Below are 21,259 nucleotides of genomic sequence, written 5' to 3'. Positions count from 1 at the left end.
TTTTTTTTGTAATTTATGATTTGAATCAAACAAAATTATACCAAAATAAAGTTTTAACTAAGACAATTCTAATGATACTAAAAATAAAATATTATTGACAAGGAGTTAAAAAAGTAACATACTCCCAGTTCCCTCTCAGATTTTAAATAATAAAATTTACTACCTAACGTTAAAATAATAATGATAAAATTTTAAATTCTTTTAAAAAAAAAATAAACATAAATAAACAAACCAATTTTGATTAAAGTTCTAAGCTTTTACGATTTTTCAACCTTTACTACATGTAAAACTTTTACCCTGTCGATCCGTTTTTATACTCCATCTTTTTTCCGTAAAAAGCTCATATTTCCGGAATTAATACCTTATATCACGGAATTTATCAAATTATCTACATTTTCCGTGTATTTTTACGGAGTTTTTTACAGAAATAGCGAATAAAATTTTTTATAGAGTATTTAACACATATATGAAAGTCTTCCGATATACGAATTATAAGATGATTAAGTTGTTGTTGAACATTTTCAATTAAATTAAATTGAAATAATTGGTAAATAATCCGACCAAATCCATAAAAATCAAAAAATTTTATATTTTTACAATATTTTGTAATCAATTATAATTCAAATCTAAACCAAAAAATTTTCTAAATAACCAGATTTTTGTAATAATAATCGTAGTGATTCAATTTGTAATATCTCGCCCATAAATAAAGATTTTAATTTAAATAGTTTAGTTAAAGTGAATAAAACTATTATTTAAAGAATAACAATAAACAATAACCTTGTTCATTTCCGGTCGGTCGCATTTTTCGGTCTGATTTTGTTATACAAAAATTATCAAATAAAATTTTTTTATTTTCGATCGCAAATTGAACTTGAAATCTCCTTATATTGATATAATTATATTAGCCTTGTCACGTGAAGAGATGACGATTCAAGAAATTATCTAATTTTGGTTGGTTATTTTTTGGCGTTCGACCAAAAAACCTGGCTAAAAGTTCGAAAAATGGTTGCGTTGTACAAAACTTACAGCTGTTTTCATAAGTCCTGGGACAAACTAAATTTTTGAACCCGATCCGCCGATCCGGTATTTTAGCTGGGCACGTGATCCTGATTTGATAGTAAAATAAATAACTGACGGATCGGTGGGTCGGCGGTCGGGTTCAAAAATTTATTTTGTCCAAGGTCTTATGAAAACAGCTGTAAATCCAACCACAGGGCTAATATGAACAGATTCTAAAACATTTAATTGTTCAAACTTCAGATACTTTATCTTGATTAATACTATTTTAAGATTGATGTAATAGAAATGATTGTATTTAAGTATTTGAACAATTATAATCTTTTGATAATAATGATTGATATAAAGATATATTTTTAGATTTTGATATGAATTGGTTATTTGTGATATTAAGATCTTCGGTTATATAAAGACATGTAGAATTACTAATAATATGTGGGATCTCAATTTCAAGGGTATGTAAATTTACTTCATTTCAATAAATATTTTAAGAAAATGTTAAAATGTCACCGTTAGTGATTGTCACCGCTGGTGATTTTTGCTGGCCTGATTTTTTTAAGATTAATATTAAATTAAATAATTGACTACACATATTAAATAGTTATCCTATATACTGTATATATATCAAATAACTTATGAATTATATGAATTATAGTATTTTTAAATGATTCAAATTCTATAAAGTATATGAATAATGAAAATATTAGGAGTATGAACCAGTTAACTAATAAAGTCTCCATATTTTGTAATTTATTCTTTAATATACTAGAAAATTATAATGCAATTGCTGTTTCAAAATAGACATATAATAGTAGACAACTTTCCTTGGCCAGATTGAACTGAATTTTTGATTTTTAAAGTTTGTAAAAATGTTCTTAAGAACCGATGAACATGTCCATAATTGTTAAAAATAATGTTATATTGTGTAAATGCGGTGTCTATTAGGGATGGCAACGGTCGGTCATGGTCGGTCATCGGTCGGTCATAACCGGTCAAGAACCTTTGACCGACCGACCGACCGTTTGACCGACCGGTCTGACCGACCGGTTAACCGACCGTTTGACCGACTGGTTAACCGATCCTGAAAACGTTTGCGAAACGTAATTTAATTGAAATACTTAATAAAAAACGTTTTCGCAACGTTTTCTATTAAAATAATTAAAAAAACGTTTGCGAAACATTTTTTTTATTAAATTACGTTTCGCAAACGTTTTCAGGATCGGTTAAACGGTCGGTCAAACGGTCGGTTAACCGGTCGGTCAGACCGGTCGGTCAAACGGTCGGTCAGAGGTCTTTGACCGACCGATATCGGTCACGGTCATGACCGGTCATAACCGGTTAATGACCGTGACCGTTGCCATCCCTAGTGTCTATAACCTGAAATTTTCTATTTTGACAAAGTTTAGGCTGGCATTATGAATTTGGCCAGAGTTAAGAAAATTCCGACCAGAATTATGATTAGAAGATCGTCAATTTTAATCATTTGTAATTTTAGATAATGTATTGTATTTAAGTTTTATGACATTTCCGCTGACTGATAATTTTATTACATATATATATATATTAATTTAAAATTCACAACGAATTTAACATAATTATATCAGATTAACCTGCATAAATAATTTTGAATTACGCGACGTTGATTCATCTGCGCCTGATATATTACATAATATTATTATGGTTAATGAAATTTTAATCGGATATTTTTTTTTTTTTTTGGCTTTTAATTTATCTTACCAATCATGTTTCATTTTCGGCCATTCTCAATTTGTCCTAGATTTTTTAATATGATTGAACTACAATTTGTTAAATAGTATCCATCATCGATTATAAGATAATTGAGACTTTGTTTAATATTTTCAATTAATTTGATCATTCGATGAGTAGAAATCTCACTTTTATATGCAAAAAAATAATGAAAATTGATATTATCACGATATTTTAATAATTGAGATATGTCATGACATAAATAAATTTCATACCCGCGAAATTCTCTAAATTATTACCAAATTTTTGCAATAATTGTTGCAATGTTTCAATTTTTGATGACCTATTTAAAATTAAAGATTTTAATTTAAATGGTTTAGTTAAATTAATAATTTGTTGAATAAAATTACTATTAAAGAAGGAACAATCAACAATATGAACAGATTCTAAAACATTTAATTGCTCAAATACTTTATCAAGATTATTAATTAATTCAAATTGGAACTGATATTAAGGTATTTGAACAATTATAATCTTTTGATAATAATAATGATTGATTTAAAGGTAAATCACAATAACTAATTAAAATTTTTTTTAGATTTTGATGCAAATGAATTATTTGCGATACATGGTTATTAAATACCGTATTTTCTTCATAATTGAAGATATGAAGTTCCAAATTTCCAATATTGTGAATAAAATTTTGATTTTGTAAAATTAACTCGAGTATTATTAAGATATGTTTTATAATCATAACGATGATAACCTAAGCTCTCAATTTCAAGAGTATGTAAATTTACTTCATTTTCAATAAAAATTTTAAATATTGACATATGAACTAATCCTCTAAAATTTTGTTCAAAATCATCTGTTATAATTTCGGGTTTTGTACTAATAGCAGCATTAAACCAATTCTCAACAGACGAAATAAACTTATTTATATATATTCAAATATTTTAAAAATTTAGATAATTAAACATTGTATTCTTTGATGATAATGAATTATTAATAATTTTATATTCATTTAATTTTGTTTTAAAATCATCATTTGAATTATGCAAATAAATTTCAATCATTTTATGGTTTCTGTTAGGAATTAAAAATGGATTTTTCCATAATAATGGAATTGCTAAACGACACCATAATCTGTTAACTAAAATACATGAATGTAAAGATTCTGAAAATATTTTATAATTTCATAAGTTAATCTCCTAAAATGACATGTTGTAATTGAAGGGAAGTATCAATTATGTCGAGCAGGGTAAATTAACTATAACACTAATGTGTCAATTCAAGTCATACTGCCTACTTTGGTATAAAAACATAGTAACATTCCCATATTAGTCATAATGTATATTTACTAAAGATTATGACATGCAAATTTGATTATTTATTTATAATGAATAAATCACGTTGACTACATATTACAAACCGCAATTACATTATTAGTCAGCAATGATTTTATTTTGACCAATTATTACTCTAATTTTAACTGTTGCATTTCAGTCAAATTCAGTCATATATTATTTGAATTTACTCACCTGATTTTTATGATTAATAGTTTGTTTTGATATATTAATTAATATAATAAAAATATCAAATCAAAATAAGTCATCTTTAAAGTAATCAATTACTAACACCACGTGTCAAAACAATCAACAATTCTGATTTTGAATAATCATTTTTTTCCTAATAAAAGAAAAGCCTAAAATGGTAAGTTAATTATATTTCCACAAAATAGCAACAATTGACGTAGTTAATCATTTTTTGTAATAATGGCTCAGACTAACAAAAGTTGCTATAAATCATATGACTCATAAGTCATCAAAATAGGTGTATAAATTTATTGATGGTTCAAACTGAAAAAAGTTAGTTGCTATAAATTATATGACTCATAAGTCATCAAAATATGCATATAAGGTGTATAAATTCATTTAAGTTAATTATTTTTTGTATTAATGTGCTTTGACTGACAAAGTTACTGTCATTAAAATATGCATTAAGGTGTATAAATTTATTGAGGTTAATCATTTTTTGTAATAATGGCTCAAACTGACAAAAGTTGATTTATTTGTACTGCTTAATTTTGTAACAATATATCAGTTTAAGTCATATCATTTTTTTGTATTTAAGATGTCTAATTTCTAGTTTTGGTTTTAGAAATTCTTTGCTTTTAGAAATAATATATTATTTTTTTTCTTATTTTTTTTTAAATACTTTTAATATATTTTTGTGAACATATTAATTATGAATACAACTGAATAATATATTATTTTTTTTTTATTTTTTTTTAAATACTTTTATATATTTTTGTGAATTAACATATTAATTATGAATACAACTGAAGATTATATTGGACATGAAGCTCTTGTTTCATACTTAAATGAACCAGGAAATAAGTCTTATCATAGATTTTTGAATCTTGACCGAGATATTATTATTGCTTCACTAACTCAACTAACTCATTCTTCATTAACATTAACCAAATGGCAAATCTTTGACATTACCTGGCATAAGCGCTTTTTGTGTAAAGCAAAAGAATAGAACCAAATAGGTTTATTACAGTGAAAAAAAAAAGTATGTTTTATTTTTATTTTGCAAAGTATGGGTAACTCCTAATACTGGTCGTAGTCACTTAGTGAGAATTACTGGGTTTGTTCGTCTGGTAACCACCCCAGGCTCTCAATTCAGGTGTCCTTACTTTGTTGTTGGTAAAGTCTGCTAATTCTGGAGGAGGAATTGGCTATGTACCTTCTTTACTACTAAATAAAAATTTGGCATACAACTAACAACCTGCTTTCTTATAACAGGTAAATACAGAATACTCACAACGTAAAAAGGATTTGCAAATATTCTGGCAAGAAGTTATTAAAAAAAATACTTAGTCTATTGGTACACTTCCAAAAAGTGATGTTGATCTTTCTGAAACTTTACAACCAGATGCATTACATCCAAAACAGTCAGATAATACTGTTAAAAATCTTTCTGAAATTTCACAATCAAATGCATTACTTCTAATAGAGATAGAACCAGAATTACCTAAAAAAAATACTAATCTTATTGACTTTGTTGTGATATTCTTTATGAACTACAAATATTCTGAGAAGAATATTAAAAACAAGGTTATAAAATTTCCAATGAATTTATTTACTATAAATTTAAAATAAAAAAATTAAAAAATAATCAATATATACACAGATTATTTAAATGATCCATTTATTCTGGATGGCACACATTAACTTTGACTCAAATTAACTCAAGTTAACTTGATTTGAGTCCTGACTCAACATCAGGAGATTAAATTGTGCGATTATATGCGTAGATTTATCAAATATGTGTAATATCAAAAATAATTTGATGATCTGACCCGACCCGAATCTACACCTTAAAAAAAAGAGTAAATACTCAATTATGTGTAATTTACACCTTAAAACATAGTTTCAGTAATCTACATCTTAAAAGTTTACATAAAATCACATAAATAGGTATTTTCAGTATTTTGCAATTTTAAAAAAAAGTGTGAATACACAATTTCATGTAGTTTACACATGAAATTATAGTTTCAGTAATTTTAACTTTCAAGAGTTTACGTGAAATCATATAAATGGGTATTTTAGGCAATTTACACTTTAAAAAATTGTGTAAATAAACAATTTTAAGTAATTTACATATAAATATATTGACCAAAATACTCTTAGTATTTTGTATTTTAAAAAATTATATGTATTTTATATGAATAGAAAATTTCGACAATTTACACCTTAAAAAATTGTGTAAATACACGATTTTATGTAATTTAAACCTAATTTTTATTATATATATTAAAATAAATATAAAATATAATATGTAAAATTAAAAAAAAAGTTAAATAGTATAGTGGTTAGGTCATGAGCTATGGTATATTAGTAGGACCCCAAAATATATATAGAAAGGTCAGAGGTAGCCAAAAAATTTTTACTAATAGCTGTACGCATTCTTTCAGGGCCAGAATTATGATAATTTTGGTGAGTGACCAAAAAAGGAAATATCTTTTCACCGGGAATTATCTAAAAAAGGAAAGATTTTCATGTTTTTTTGGGCTGGTTGTATGCAAACTCAGATCTGACCTTTTTATGTATATTTTGGGGTCCTACATTAGTGGTAAGGTATTCGGTTCGGTTCTCAAGGTATGTGAAATAAATTGAAATTAATTTTATTAAAAAATATGGAATTTTTTGTTATTAAAAAAATGCGAGAATTTTCATTATTAAAAAATATTTGCAAATTTGCAGCTTCGTATACCCATCATAGGTGTGATTCAACATGTTGATTTATATGTGTATAGTTTTGTAAATTCACACCCTATTTAAACTCCTAATGAAGTCATGGACTTAAGTACTCTTCAAGTCAAAAAAATTCTTGATTCATTTTACTTGAGTTGACTCATCCTGACTTGAGTCTAAGCCGATGATGGATATGGATGGGAATTGACAGATTAGAATACTAGTCTGAACATCACACAGAAATCCATCCAGAAAACCAGCTGTTCAATTTGATCCATGAAAATACGAGCAGTAATCCCGCACCCGTGATAAAAATAGTTTACTATTTTTAGTCATGTATTTTGTCAGGTAAGAAATTATTTACATTCTCTCATACAGGTGATTAATAATACTCCTTTACTGGATCTAAATTCTGAAGAATCTCCTACAAATCCACTCTTTAACCCTAATCTTAATCAAACCCTAGCATATTCCTAATGGTTGGAAGTCAGAGCTCAAAATTGAAAATAAAAACGGAAAATTGCAAGTATATTTTCCCATTATTTACTTACTTTTTTTTTTACTTTTAAAAATGAAATTTATAACTGCATGCATTTAGAGGTAACATAATAATTATTATATTATAATTTTTTTAATTTGATATATTTAATATATACTATGTATTGTAAGTACCTAATCCCTGGTTTGAATAATAGTGTTTCAGAATAGATTTTTTACGGATAAACATAATTGGTATAGTTAAATGTAAAGAATTTTCATTATTTTCAGCTAAATTTGCAATGTAGTTATTATATTTAGCAATAAACTAATATATACTTATACATTTTAACATGCACAAATGTACTTGTACATTATAATATTAGCAGGTTTGGGTTTATCAAGAAAAATAGCTGATACATCATTTAATCCAGCAGATTTTCTTGGCCAATGTATTTAAATAAAAGTTAACAATATAAATTAAAAATAATTAGCTATTGAAATAAGTACAAAAAATTGTACATAATTTAATTTTAATTTTATGCATTGGAAATAGTTTTATACACTTATATTATTATTTGAATAATCAATATTTAATACTAATTGGAGAAGTTAGATTTATTTAAATTACAAACTAAGAAATTTGTAAAATATTTACTACTCTAGCCCTAGTGTTTAAATAATTCTAAGAGAATACATATATTTAATATTTGAATAGAATATAAATAAAGGAATTATTTAAATTACAAACTAAGAATCTTTAAAATAATTTACTACTCTAGCTTAGTGTTAAAATAAATCCAATAGAATAAAATAAGAACAATTTTTGTTGAATGTATGATATCAAAAATCAACTTAAAAAGACTATAAATCATTTTAAAACACATATAATTTGTTAATTTTCATCTGTTTTAACATAATAAAATAAAATTAATTTTATATAACTAATTTGCAAAATTAAATTATATATGTACTATATTGCATACCTAATGACTTCAAATCTTTAATCATATAATCATTTAAATTTTCACTTACTAGCATTTCATTTACTTTTACACTAGCTTGTGAATCTTCGTTTTCAAGAATTTCATTCAAATTTTCACTAGTATTTTCATCTGCTTTAATATCAAAATAATCAAATAAGTAAATTATTTTCACATAAATAATTTGCAAAATTAAATTTTATATGCACTTTATTGCATACCTAATGATTTCAAATCTTTAATAATATAATTATCCAAATTTTCACTTTCAAGAATTTCATTCAATTTCTTACTAGTGAAATCAAGCAAGCGGCTTGTATAACATGCTTTAGGATGAGATTCAATAGCAAGATCATTATGCTGCCCAATTGGTACATTTATAAATTCCATAATGTCGTTTTTTAATTTTTCACTGACTTCATTATTATAAGGTCGGAAAATCCATTTTTTAACAATATTTATTACTTCTTTAGAAGATGGCCTTTCTGATGGATCTTCATTCCAACACTTTTTCATTAAATCTATATAGCATTGTGGAGTATTTTCAATAATTTCAGGACGTTCACCTTTACAAATACTTAAACTAAGTTGAATATCATGTGCTCTATTATTAAATGGTGGTACCCCAGATGTAAGTTCCCACATAATCATAGAAAAACTATATATATCACTAGCTGAAGTATAAGATTTGCCTCTTAAAACTTCAGGAGCCATAAATGGTATAATACCATGAATATCATACTCTTTCAAAAATGATTTTATAGGTTGACATAATCCTAAATCACTAATATAAATTTTATTCTCATTATGATTTAAAATATTACCATCATGAAAATCACAATGAATAAGTTTTTCTTCATGTATCCTACTAAGTCCAGAAATAATTCCGTACAGCATATATAATCTTTGATTCCAATTATTTTTGACTATTCTTGTTAAATTTTCTCTTAAAGCACCTTTATTTGCATAATCCATTACTACCATATATTTTGAAGTATTTGGATCTTCTGTAAATCCATAAAAATATATAATATCATCTGAACTTAAAACGCTTGTATGATATTCCCACTATAAGAAATAATAACAATTTATTAATACAAATAAATCTTAATTTAGATTAGAAATAGAAAATAATATACTATCATACTTCTTTTAAAAATTCATTTAAATTTTCATTTAAATTCTTATGGCATTTAAGAATTACTTCTTTATCTTCATTATTCTTTAACCAAATAGCTTTGTATATAGTACCAAATCCTCCTTCATTATGATATTCAACATTTTTAAATTTGTTATAGGGAATCCATTTTAATCCATATTTAAGAATAAAATCATCTATAATTGTATTTCCACTTTTTCCAAATCTATAAATTTAAAAAATTAAAATTATATTATAGATTGTATTATAATTTACATCATAGCAAATTATGACTTACTCTAAAAATTAAATAGGATTTAATGTAATATACTAAGTCTTAATTTTTGGATAAATATATATAATAACCTATAATTTACAACTTACCAACTAAAGTAACAGATATTTTTTAAATGAAAAAATTCAGTTAACAAATAAATATAATAATAATAAGTAATAATAGAATTAAATAAATAACTTACAATCTATAAAATAATTTTTAAATAAAGAAAAAAGTTAGTTTAAATTATATGTAAATATTATAACAATAAGTAATAATAGAATTAAATACCATCTATAAAATAATTTTTTAAATAAAGAAATTAGTTTAAATTATATGTAAATATTATGATAACAATAAGTAATAATAGAATTAAATACCATCTATAAAATAATTTTTTAAATAAATAAATTAGTTAGTTTAAATTATATGTAAATATTATAACAATAAGTAATAATAAAATTAAATAAATAACTTACTCTCTATATTATTTAATAATTTTTTAAATAAATAAATTAGTTAGTTTAAATTATGTATAAATATTATAACAATAAGTAATAATAGAATTAAATAAATAACTTACTCCCTATATTATTTAATAATTTTTAAATAAAGAAATTAGTTACTAGTACATTAGTAATATTATAACAATAAGTAATAATAGAATTAAATACCATCTATAAAATAATTTATTAAATAAAGAAATTAATTAGTTTAAATTATATGTAAATAAGTAATAATAGAATTAAATAAATTACATACGAGCTATATTATTTAATATTTTTTAAATAAAGAAATTAGTTAGTTTAAATTATATGTAAATATTATATAACAATAAGTAATAATAGAATTAAATAAATAACTTACACCCTGTATTATTTAATAATTTTTTAAATTATATGTAAATATTATAACAATAAGTAATAATAGAATCAAATATATAACTTATAACTTACGATCTATTAAAAAAATAAAGAAATTAGTTAGTTTAAATTATATGTAAATATTATAACAATAAGTAATAATAGAATTAAATAAATAACTTATGACTTACCAACTAAAATGAATTACAAAATAATTTTTTAAATAAAGAAATTAGTTAGTTTAAATTATATGTAAATATTATAATAGAATTAAATAAATAACTTATAACTTACAATCTATTAAATAAATAAATTAGTTAGTTTAAATTATATGTAAATATTATAACAATAAGTAATAATAAAATTAAATAAATAACTTACTCCCTATATTATTTAAAATAAAATAATTAGTTAGTTCAAATTATATGTAAATATTATAACAATAAGTAATAATAGAATTAAATAAATAACTTACCATCTATAAGATAATTTTTTAAATAAAGAAATTAGTTAATTTAAATTATATGTAAATATTAATATTAATAAGTAATAATAGAATTAAATAAATAACTTACTCCCTATATATTTAAATAAAAAATTAGTTAGTTTAAGTTATATGTAAATATTATAACAATAAGTAATAATAGAATTAAATGAATAACTTACACCCTATATTATTTAATAGTTTTTTAAATAAAGCAATTAGTTAGTTTAAATTATATGTAAATATTATAACAATAATTAATAATAGAATTAAATAAATAACTTACTCCCTATATTATTTAATAATTTTTTAAATAAAGTAATTAGTTAGTTTAAATTATATGTAAATATTATAACTATTAATAAGTAATAATAGAATTAAATAAATAACTTACGAGCTATATTATTTAATAATTTTTTAAATTATAAGTAAATATTATAACTATTAATAAGTAATAATAGAATTTAATAGTAGTAATGAATTAAATAAATAACTTACCATCTATAAAATAATTTTTTAAATAAAAAAATTAGTTACTAATTTAAATTATATGTAAATATTATAACTATTAATAAGTAATAATAGAATTAAATAAATAACTTACACCCTATATATTTAATAATTTTTTAAATAGAGAAATTAGTTAGTTTAAGTCATATGTAAATATTATAACAATAAGTAATAATAGAATTAAATAAATAACTTACTCCCTATTTTTTTTAATAATTTTTTAAATAAAGTAATTAGTTAGTTTAAATTATATGTAAATATTATAACAATAAGTAATAATAGAATTAAAATACCATCTATAAAATAATTTTTTAAAATAATTAGTTTAAATTATATGTAAATTTATAACAATAAGTAATAGTAGAATTAAATAAATAACTTACGAGCTATATTATTTATTAATTTTTAAATAAGGAAATTAGTTAGTTTAAATTATATAAAATATTATAACAATAAGTAATAATAGAATTAAATAAATAACTTATGACTTACCAACTAAAATAAATTTTAAAAAAATTAGTTAGTGTAAATATTATAACAATAAGTAATAATAGATTTAAAAAATAACTTACACTCTATTAAATAATTTTAAATAAAGAAACTAGTTAGTTTAAATTATATGAAATATTATAACAATAAGTAATAATAGAATTAAATAAATGACTTACGCCCTATATTATTAAATAATTTTTAAATAAAGAAATTAGTTAGTTTACGTTATATGTAAATATTATAACAATAAGTAATAATAGAATTAAATAAATAACTTACACCCTATATTAAGTAATAATTTTTTAATTAGTTAGTTTAAATTATATGTAAATATTATAACAATAAGTAATAATAGAAATTAGAAATAAATAAATAGCTTACCATCTATAAAATAATTTTTTAAATAAAGTAATTTGTTAGTTTAAATTATATGTAAATACAACAATAGTAATAATAGAATTAAATAAATAACTTACCATCTATAAAATAATTTTTTAAATAATGAAATTACTTAGTTTAAATTATATGTAAATATTATAACAATAAGTAATAATAGAATTAAATAAATAACTTACCAACTATATTATTTAATAATTTTTTTAAATAAAGAAATTAGTTAGTTTGAATTATACAATAATATAAATACAGTTATCATATAACTTACACCCTGTAGTATTATTAATTATTAATTAGTTAGATATGGAGATAATATAAAAGTAATTACTACTGTAAATTATATATTACTTACAATCTAATTATTTAAATTAAGAGTATAATTAGTTAAATTATGTAAAATATTAAACAAATAAATATAATATATATATTGTAACTTACCATCTGTAATATAATTAATTATTAAATAGTAATTTAAACAAAGAATTTAATTATTTAATTGTTATATAGAATAAATAAAGTAAAGGATTAAAGATTTAAATAACTGATAACTTACCAACTACAGTATTATTAATTAAATTAAATAGATTATTTAATATATATATATATATATATATATATATTAGTTATATGGAATACAATAAAATAATGAGTAATTCATTATACTAACTTACGAGCTAAATATTTAATATAAATTTTACATAATATAATTAGTCTAAATTATATTTGCATATTATATGGGATATAATTAAATATTTCAGTTTGTTTGATATACCTTTAGATTTTCCAGTGCCACTTGCTTCAAATTCTCTGGAAACTAGTTTGTTATATTGTAAATTTGGTTTAATTATATTTGATGAATATTTACAATTAAATTTTTTTAATAAATAAAAACCTAATAATTCAACTTTGTTTTGTATATTATATTTACCTTCAGGTTTGTTGGTATCATACAAAACTAGTTTTATTATATTGCAAGTCTGTTTAAATAATTTTATAATTTTGAATAATTCTAATTTATATTATTATTTATGCTTTACCTTTACCAATATGTTGGTCCATTACTATATTAAATTCTTCCTAATTGTAAAAGATAAAAAAATATCTTTTTTTTTATTATTATTAAATGCCTTTACTAGTGTAATAAATATGGTAACAATATTTATGCAAAATGCATTATGTGCAAAAACATTGATCACTAGTACAAGCATTGCATCATTGCATATATGACAAACAAACTGGAATGTAGATCAATTATTACAAAATCGCAGGCGTCTAATTGGTTAATCATTTTGTCTTAGGTAATTATTAAGCACCAATGAAATGATTATCTATGGGCACGCTGATGTGGACAGATTGGTATTTTTTTAATATCAACTTCCACTATTTAAATAATACTAGCTTATGTATTTTAAAAATTACTGATTTTGCCTAAAATGGAAATTCCTTTTACAGTGACACCTCTATAAGTGCACCCTCTATAAGTGCACGCACTATATAAATTCTCTTTAAGTGCACGGTGGCCCTGGTCCCAACTTATAAGAGCTCTTAATATTTTACTCTCTGTAAATGCACACCCTCTCTAAGTGCACATTCTACTATTTTTTTACTATGGTCCCAAGGAGGGTGCACTTAGAGAGGTGTCACTGTATTATTATTTGACAGATTCATATTTATTTATACCAAATTCTTCTAGTAATTAAGTATTACAACTCTAGTAATCTTAAAATTAGCAGATCTTTTTTCTTTAATAGACAGATTCATATACATTATGCGCCAATTTCTAGAATTTGGCTTTTGCATCAAACAAACCAACTTTATCACGTAAGTGCAAATTACCAGGTGCACAAAAATAATAGATCAATATCAGCTGATGTGAATAAAATTGATTGTCATATGATTTTTTATTTTTTTTTAATAGAACATCAATAAAATTTAAAAAATCGGAATAAAATTATTGTGATTAAATTTAAATAACTTGACGTATATGTGTGCTAGACGTATGAATTTATATTCATCTGAAAGAGGAAACAAAGGCCTATCTAATGAATCTAAAATCACATGAATTAAATTACTAGTTGTTGAGTAAATGCGTTCAATATAATTATTTTTAATTTTTAATTTTGATCGCTAATATCTCCACATCTAGTGACTCAACCTGAATGATCTTTAATTATTAAGATAGATTACGTTCCCACCTTTCAAATGAATATAAAATTATTTGATTAGCATACATGGATGCTGAGATATTAACGAACATGTCAATTGCATAAAACCTGATATAAATAAATTTTTAAAGTTACATGTTTTACCAGAAAATTATTTTCTTGAATAATTGTTGCCTTATTTAATGGTAATTATTCGTTATTTAAGGTTTTAATTGAATAAAACTATTAAAATAAATATCAAAAAATGGAAGACAATTAGTACAAAATTAGTTTAATAAAAAATAAAAAAAAAACTTTCAAAAATCCTATAATAGTTTATATTTTAATTTAAGAGTATTGCTAATCTTAACCAGGGGGATAATTCCTCCCTCCCTTAAGAATTTAAAAAAAATAAACTTTTCTTATGAAATATATAAAATAAATATAATTGGATATTAATCGCATAAAAATTTGACAATTCTTGGTTTAAAAAAAAAATTTTTATCATGAAAAATACAATTTAACTATAAAAATCAAAATTATATACTTTTCACAAAAACCATCTGAACAACTACCTCTTTTAACTTAATAAAACCTTTTCTTCTCATAAATTTACATATAATCTTATTCTTAGATTACTATGCAAGTCAATATTTTAATTAAAAATTGAAATAAAGGGAGAGGGGAGGAAAATTCCCCCAGGTTAAGTTTAGTAATTCTCTTAATTTAATATTTATTTTACAGAAAAAAAGGGAGGAACTAAAGTTAAAAACAAATAAAAAAAATTTTTCTTATAAATAAAAAATATTTATTTATTATTCTTTTACTTAGTACTGTTTAAAAATAACCACTTTATAGTATGTTTACAAACTTTTTTAACTCACTTAACGAAAAAGTGATTGAAAAGTGATTGTTAGTGATTGAAAAGTGGTCAAAAAAAGAAGCAGTCATTATCATTGTTTTTGAATATAATTTAAAAAAAATTTTTTATTTTCTGATAAATTCGGATCATCGGAACATGTAACACATATTTAATTTGGGTTTGTGGAGCACAATTCTTAAATGAATAAATTTTTACAAAAATCTTAATTTTGGCTAATTCCACAGTACCACCTTCACTATCACTGCATTTTTTTATTACTACTGGGTAATCTGAAACTAAAATATTTTGGATTGCTAAAATTCTGAAACCATAATTCAAGATTCCAAAATCTGAAATTCCAAAATTCAAAATTCTGGAAAAAAGGAGATTGTTGTATCCGTTTTGGCTGGAATTATAATTTTTGGCTAGAATTACTGACTTACATATGGGCCAATTCAATGTATAAAATGGATTTGAACATTATTGGATATTTTAAGGGGAAATTTAGCTAAAATTACGGTATTTTCAGCCAAAATTATGGCATGTCCAACAGGTGGACAACAGGTTTTTGAGGAGACGATAGATGATTATTATTATAATAACTTTATACTATCTTGCCAAAAATGATAATTTTGTAACTAAAGTAAATTTGTTACTCTTTACCATTATTGTTATTAAAAAAAAATATTTATTGAAATTTTTAAACAATAATTTTAATAAATAACAAATTTACTACTTAATGCATCAAATCAGCCTATATGTCTGAAATTATGAATTAATTCTGGCCGGAATTATGAATTTGGCTGAAATTATGAATTAATTTTGGCAGAATTTCAGATTTTAAATTTTAGGAACAATTTTGGAGCCTATAGATATAATATTATTAAACAAAACATTGGTCAAATTTTTTAATTTTAGTCAAATATAGGCCAAATTTTACTAAAGCTGAATATTCCTTTTTCAACTAGTGATAATCTTAGTAATCAGTTAAAAAGAATTCTTTAGAAGTTTTCAGAACCTTTAGAATTTAAGAATATTTTAGAATAGTTTAATTGGTGAAACTTCAAAATATATAAAGGAGGGATTTTGGACTTAAATAGCTTGTCTCAGAATAAGATACTAGTAGATTACTAGGAATTATGAAAATGAATTATTTTGTCAAAGTAAGTAATGTTTAAAATATTATTGCTATGTTTAATTTAATATTTAATATTATGAGATTAAGTTACAGGAAAAATGTACATTACATGTACATTTATTATGCAAGTCATATACATTGCAATATTCATTCTTTTTAATGTACAAGTAATATTTATTGACAATATCCATCATCTGCAACATCTAGTAATGAACATTCGCTGTACATAATACTGATGTTGAGTGATGTACATTATAATATAATTATACTATAAGTAATTTTATTTTTATTTTTATTTTTAAATCACAAAGTGAACCGAGTTACAGTAAAAACATTACAAGGATCCTATCTACTATAATGAACAGTCCTATATTTTTGAAATTCATAACTACTATAATAAAAATACAGTAATTATAAAAATGAATGTATAAAAATTAATTACAATGTAAAAATTTCTTTATATAAAATAAAACTTATTTAAGTATATTTAAACTATATATATTATTTCAATTATTATTTTTAATTTTTACGTACGTATTATTACTTATATACCACTAAAAGATTTGTTGATTGATGTGAATATGAAAAAGGCATAAACCAAAGACAATAAAATTTGCATTACATAATCAATAAAATCAGCATCCTAAAGGAAATTGATAAAGGGCAAAAATTTATTGGACTACTGAACTAGCAAAATTTGTTTTAACTCCCCTGTCACAATCGACAATTTTATTTCCTTTTTTGAATATGCATCATATGATCACGATTTATGACCTCTGACTTGTGAGTTATGCAATGCGAAGGACTTAAACGGCTTCTGTTTTGCTAGTGTATATGTATACGTATACATATATGGTAGTATAGTACATTACTTGGCCTGATGACGCACCCCTGCCACCCGCTGAATACACACATATAGATTTATTTTTCTTTGCAAAAATTGTGGGAGTGATTTTAAGCTAATTCTAAAAAGTTAACCAGACGAACAAAAATTACTAAATCTAAAAAAGTTTTTTTTTTATTTTAAAATTTGTTGGTTAGTCCCAGAACCTCTTAATTTAGTTAATTATTTTACAACTAGAGGAGGATAAATAAACGACAACACGCTAATTATCCGCGTTATGCCCATCTGCTATACAATATACAATAATTTATATTAAAATAACATGGTAAATTTTTCATCCGAAAAAAAAAAATCGAAAATTTACCCTGCCGCTCGGGAAAGAAATTAATTTTCAAAAAAAATCTAGCTGATTTTAATAATGATTGGCAGATTTGATAAACCTTTTTGCGGTGAAAAAAAAAAATTATTTTATTGGACAAATTCTGAAATCACATGATCAAATAAATATTCCATGACGTAACACAACCATAAAGTCTTATCAAAAATTTATTTATATGTTTTTCTTATATTGAAAGATTTTCCGATTATCAAACGTTAAATAATTTAATTAAAAATGTCACTACTTTTAATATTAATTTTTTAATGTAAAGAAGAACAATGGTTATATAATTTAATAATAAAAGACTAAGCCAGGGATTGACCCTTTAGCACCCAGGAGTCTAATTAATATTATAAAGATTTATAAATTATAAATTTCTTCTTGCTTTAATTATCGGTTAAATTTAAATCGGAACCATTGTTTATCCTTTTCTTATAATATTAATTACTTGTTTTACATAAATGGTTTTGACCAATGAAAATATATAAGTTCATCCGACATATCATGCATTTAATCGTCATCATAATCCATTTGCATATTTCACATGCTCATTACATATTAGATATCGGCAACTTATTACCGTATTTCCGAGAATGGCTTATTAGTTATTCCGTAAGAATTATTTATTCATGATTATGAAAGATTAATCAAAAAAAAGCTTATATTTTATGTAATCATAAATAATTTCATGTCGCACAAATTGTTTACTGCATCGGCATAACGTGAATTAATTTTAGGGGTAAATCTATGTTGATTAAATACTATTCGTTACCTTTTTGTAGGACATTCATAATCTGGTTAGGCCAGGGTAATTTATTTATTTAAGAAATCTAGGATATGAACTTTTCAATATGTTCGGTTAAAAGTAGTGGCGAATTAACTTTAATCGAATTTTTTTTCAAGACGTCCAATAACCACTCACCATTAACAAAGTTTTTTTATTGGAAACGGAGAAATTTTTTATCTTTACCGTGTGGTAAAAAAAATTAATATAAATATATCATTTGACTCGTTATATCGGAAAAAAAAAAGATAAAAAAAAAATATTTTTTTTATTAAAAAATCAAATTATTATCAAATATGATTTCAAAATTATTCGAAAATTTCGATTACTTTTCTTTGATAGGGATCACAATAATATTTTATGTAACGTATTATTATTATAAATATTTTAATCGTATAAATCCTTTACCTGGACCATTCCCAATCCCATACTTTGGAAATTTACATCAATTATTTATTTTGCATGGTGGAAATTTCAAAAATTTTTTCAATTCTAATCATAAAAAATATGGTGACTTATTTGAGATATATCTTGATAAACGAATTATAATTTTAAATAGAACAGAACATATTGAAAAACTTTTATCAGCCTCAACAAAAAATCCATATATTATGAAATTGTCTGAAGATGACAGTAAAGGATATCATGAATTAGGAATTATGGGAAAAGGATTAGTATTAAATCAAGAATTTAAATCATGGAGATATAATCGTCATTTTTTTACACAAGCAATTTTATCACCAAAATTTGTTCATGAAACTACTTATTGGACAAGTAAACTTTTTGAAGAATTGGAAAGTTATTGGGATAAATTATATCTTAGAGGAGATAATAAAAAAGTATTAGATTTCTCTTTATGGTCTAATCAATTTACAAATGATATGATTATTACTTTATTAACTGGTGAAAGATCTTATACAATGGCAGGTTATTTTAATGAACTTAGTGATAGTGAAAAAGCTGAACGTCCATCTGCATTAATTGATGAAACTGTAAAATTTGTTCATGCAATTCGTAAACATATTTTGGGTTTTTTATTATTTCAAATAATATCTCCTTTTTTACGACATTACTTTCCATATTTTAAGAATAAATCAGATGATATGAAAGAAAATATGAAATATTTGAATCGAAGATTTGATTCAATTATTAAGAAACGTAGACAAGAAATTGAAAATACTCCTTTAGATAAACCTTTGTCAAATGATATGTTGACATCAGTAATTATTGCGAATACACCTCGTGATGTTAATTATGATAAAAATATTAATGATAAAGCTATGAGACCTATGACTGATATTGAAGTTCGTGGTATTATATTTGATGGAATTATTGCTGGTACTGATACAGTGAGTAAAATTCTTTTATAATCATATTATAAATTTGGTTATTATTTTTTTTTAACGTTTTATTTTTATTTTCATTAGACTGCGAATACAATTTCATACATTATCTATTATCTTGCACATAATCCAGATGTTAAAAAGAAACTGTTGGATGAAATCGATAGAACCTTTCAGGATGATAAAATACGTCCAATTACTGAAAGTGATTTACATAATTTAAAATATTGTGAAGCTATTGTAAAAGAAGTATCTCGCATCTTCTCTGTTGTAAATTCGTTTACAAGATGTCTTGAAAGACCTGAAGAAATAGCAGGTTATCAATGGCCAGCTAATACACATATTCGAATTAATATTGATGCCATTCATCATAATAGTGAATATTGGGTAGAACCAGAAAAATTTAATCCTGATAGATGGTTGAATGAAGATTTTGAACCAAAGAAAAATTCATTTATTACATTTGGTGGAGGATTGAGAGTCTGCCCAGGAAGAAAGTTGGCAATTACTGAATTAGTTTGTTTAACGACTTTATTATATAGGAAGTATGAAATTGATTTGGTAAATAAGGAAGCTTCTTTAAGAACCGTATCCTCTGTTATAACAGCTTGCACTGAATTATTAGTAGAAATTAGACCAAGAAATTAATATAGTAATTTCGCTTTTATATAATTTTTTGTTATATATATTTTTTCACACACATATAGATATGATATTTTTTTGATTTTTGATTTCTCTAACGGGAAAGATGACGTTTAATAAAAATCACGTTAAAAACTAAAATGTATATTCCCTCGTGTAAGGACTGTTTTGCGTTTGTAATCTGCTAATATGTTGCAACCTCTTAATTATGTGTTTTTAATTAACTTTGTATAGTATAAATAAGGTTGAAAGTTAATTCTTTGTTAAAATTTGATTGCTGATTCGTCTGACACTATGCAAATTCTGACAAAGTTTTCAGAATATTTATTCAAGATAATTAAACAAAAATGATTATCAGTTACTTGAAACAACTAAACAGAATTTATCATACAACACTATTAATCAACAAATCTAGAATTTTTTGTAATTATTTGTAATCATCCGGACCCATATCTTCTGCCGTCATTACATGGCGAGCTAATTCCACATCAGATCCAATAGAGACCTGGGGCGA

General features: G+C 23.3%; 5 protein-coding genes across 5 annotated transcripts; 2 read left to right on the top strand and 3 right to left on the bottom strand.

Moving 5' to 3' along the window:
* Positions 1-3,380: 3,380 nt before the first annotated feature.
* Positions 3,381-4,075, bottom strand: OCT59_007936 (uncharacterized protein; the record flags this gene model as incomplete). Its single annotated transcript, XM_066142127.1, has 2 exons — positions 3,381-3,659; positions 4,037-4,075. The coding sequence occupies 2 exons, from the start codon at positions 4,073-4,075 to the stop codon at positions 3,381-3,383; spliced, it is 318 nt and encodes a 105-aa protein (XP_065999035.1).
* A 983-nt stretch (positions 4,076-5,058) lies between these two features.
* Positions 5,059-5,271, top strand: OCT59_007935 (uncharacterized protein; the record flags this gene model as incomplete). Its single annotated transcript, XM_066142126.1, has 1 exon — positions 5,059-5,271. The coding sequence occupies one exon, from the start codon at positions 5,059-5,061 to the stop codon at positions 5,269-5,271; it is 213 nt and encodes a 70-aa protein (XP_065999034.1).
* Positions 5,272-8,361: 3,090 nt separating this feature from the next.
* OCT59_007934 (uncharacterized protein) lies at positions 8,362-9,868 on the bottom strand (the record flags this gene model as incomplete). Its single annotated transcript, XM_066142125.1, has 6 exons — positions 8,362-8,372; positions 8,453-8,581; positions 8,671-8,970; positions 9,274-9,517; positions 9,597-9,813; positions 9,864-9,868. 6 exons carry the CDS (start codon positions 9,866-9,868, stop codon positions 8,362-8,364), a joined length of 906 nt encoding a protein of 301 aa, XP_065999033.1.
* Positions 9,869-13,266: 3,398 nt separating this feature from the next.
* OCT59_007933 (uncharacterized protein) lies at positions 13,267-13,668 on the bottom strand (the record flags this gene model as incomplete). Its single annotated transcript, XM_066142124.1, has 3 exons — positions 13,267-13,283; positions 13,382-13,564; positions 13,647-13,668. 3 exons carry the CDS (start codon positions 13,666-13,668, stop codon positions 13,267-13,269), a joined length of 222 nt encoding a protein of 73 aa, XP_065999032.1.
* Positions 13,669-19,003: 5,335 nt separating this feature from the next.
* OCT59_007932 (uncharacterized protein) lies at positions 19,004-20,875 on the top strand. Its single transcript, XM_025322486.2, has 2 exons — positions 19,004-20,109; positions 20,188-20,875. The coding sequence occupies exons 1-2, from the start codon at positions 19,057-19,059 to the stop codon at positions 20,749-20,751; spliced, it is 1,617 nt and encodes a 538-aa protein (XP_025166148.2). The 5' UTR covers positions 19,004-19,056; the 3' UTR covers positions 20,752-20,875.
* Positions 20,876-21,259: the final 384 nt, after the last annotated feature.

This window comes from Rhizophagus irregularis, chromosome 16, assembly GCF_026210795.1.
Source record: "Rhizophagus irregularis chromosome 16, complete sequence".
Lineage (NCBI taxonomy): Eukaryota > Fungi > Glomeromycota > Glomeromycetes > Glomerales > Glomeraceae > Rhizophagus > Rhizophagus irregularis.
Note: the sequence above shows the minus strand (reverse complement) of the source record. Positions and strands in the feature narration are given on the sequence as shown.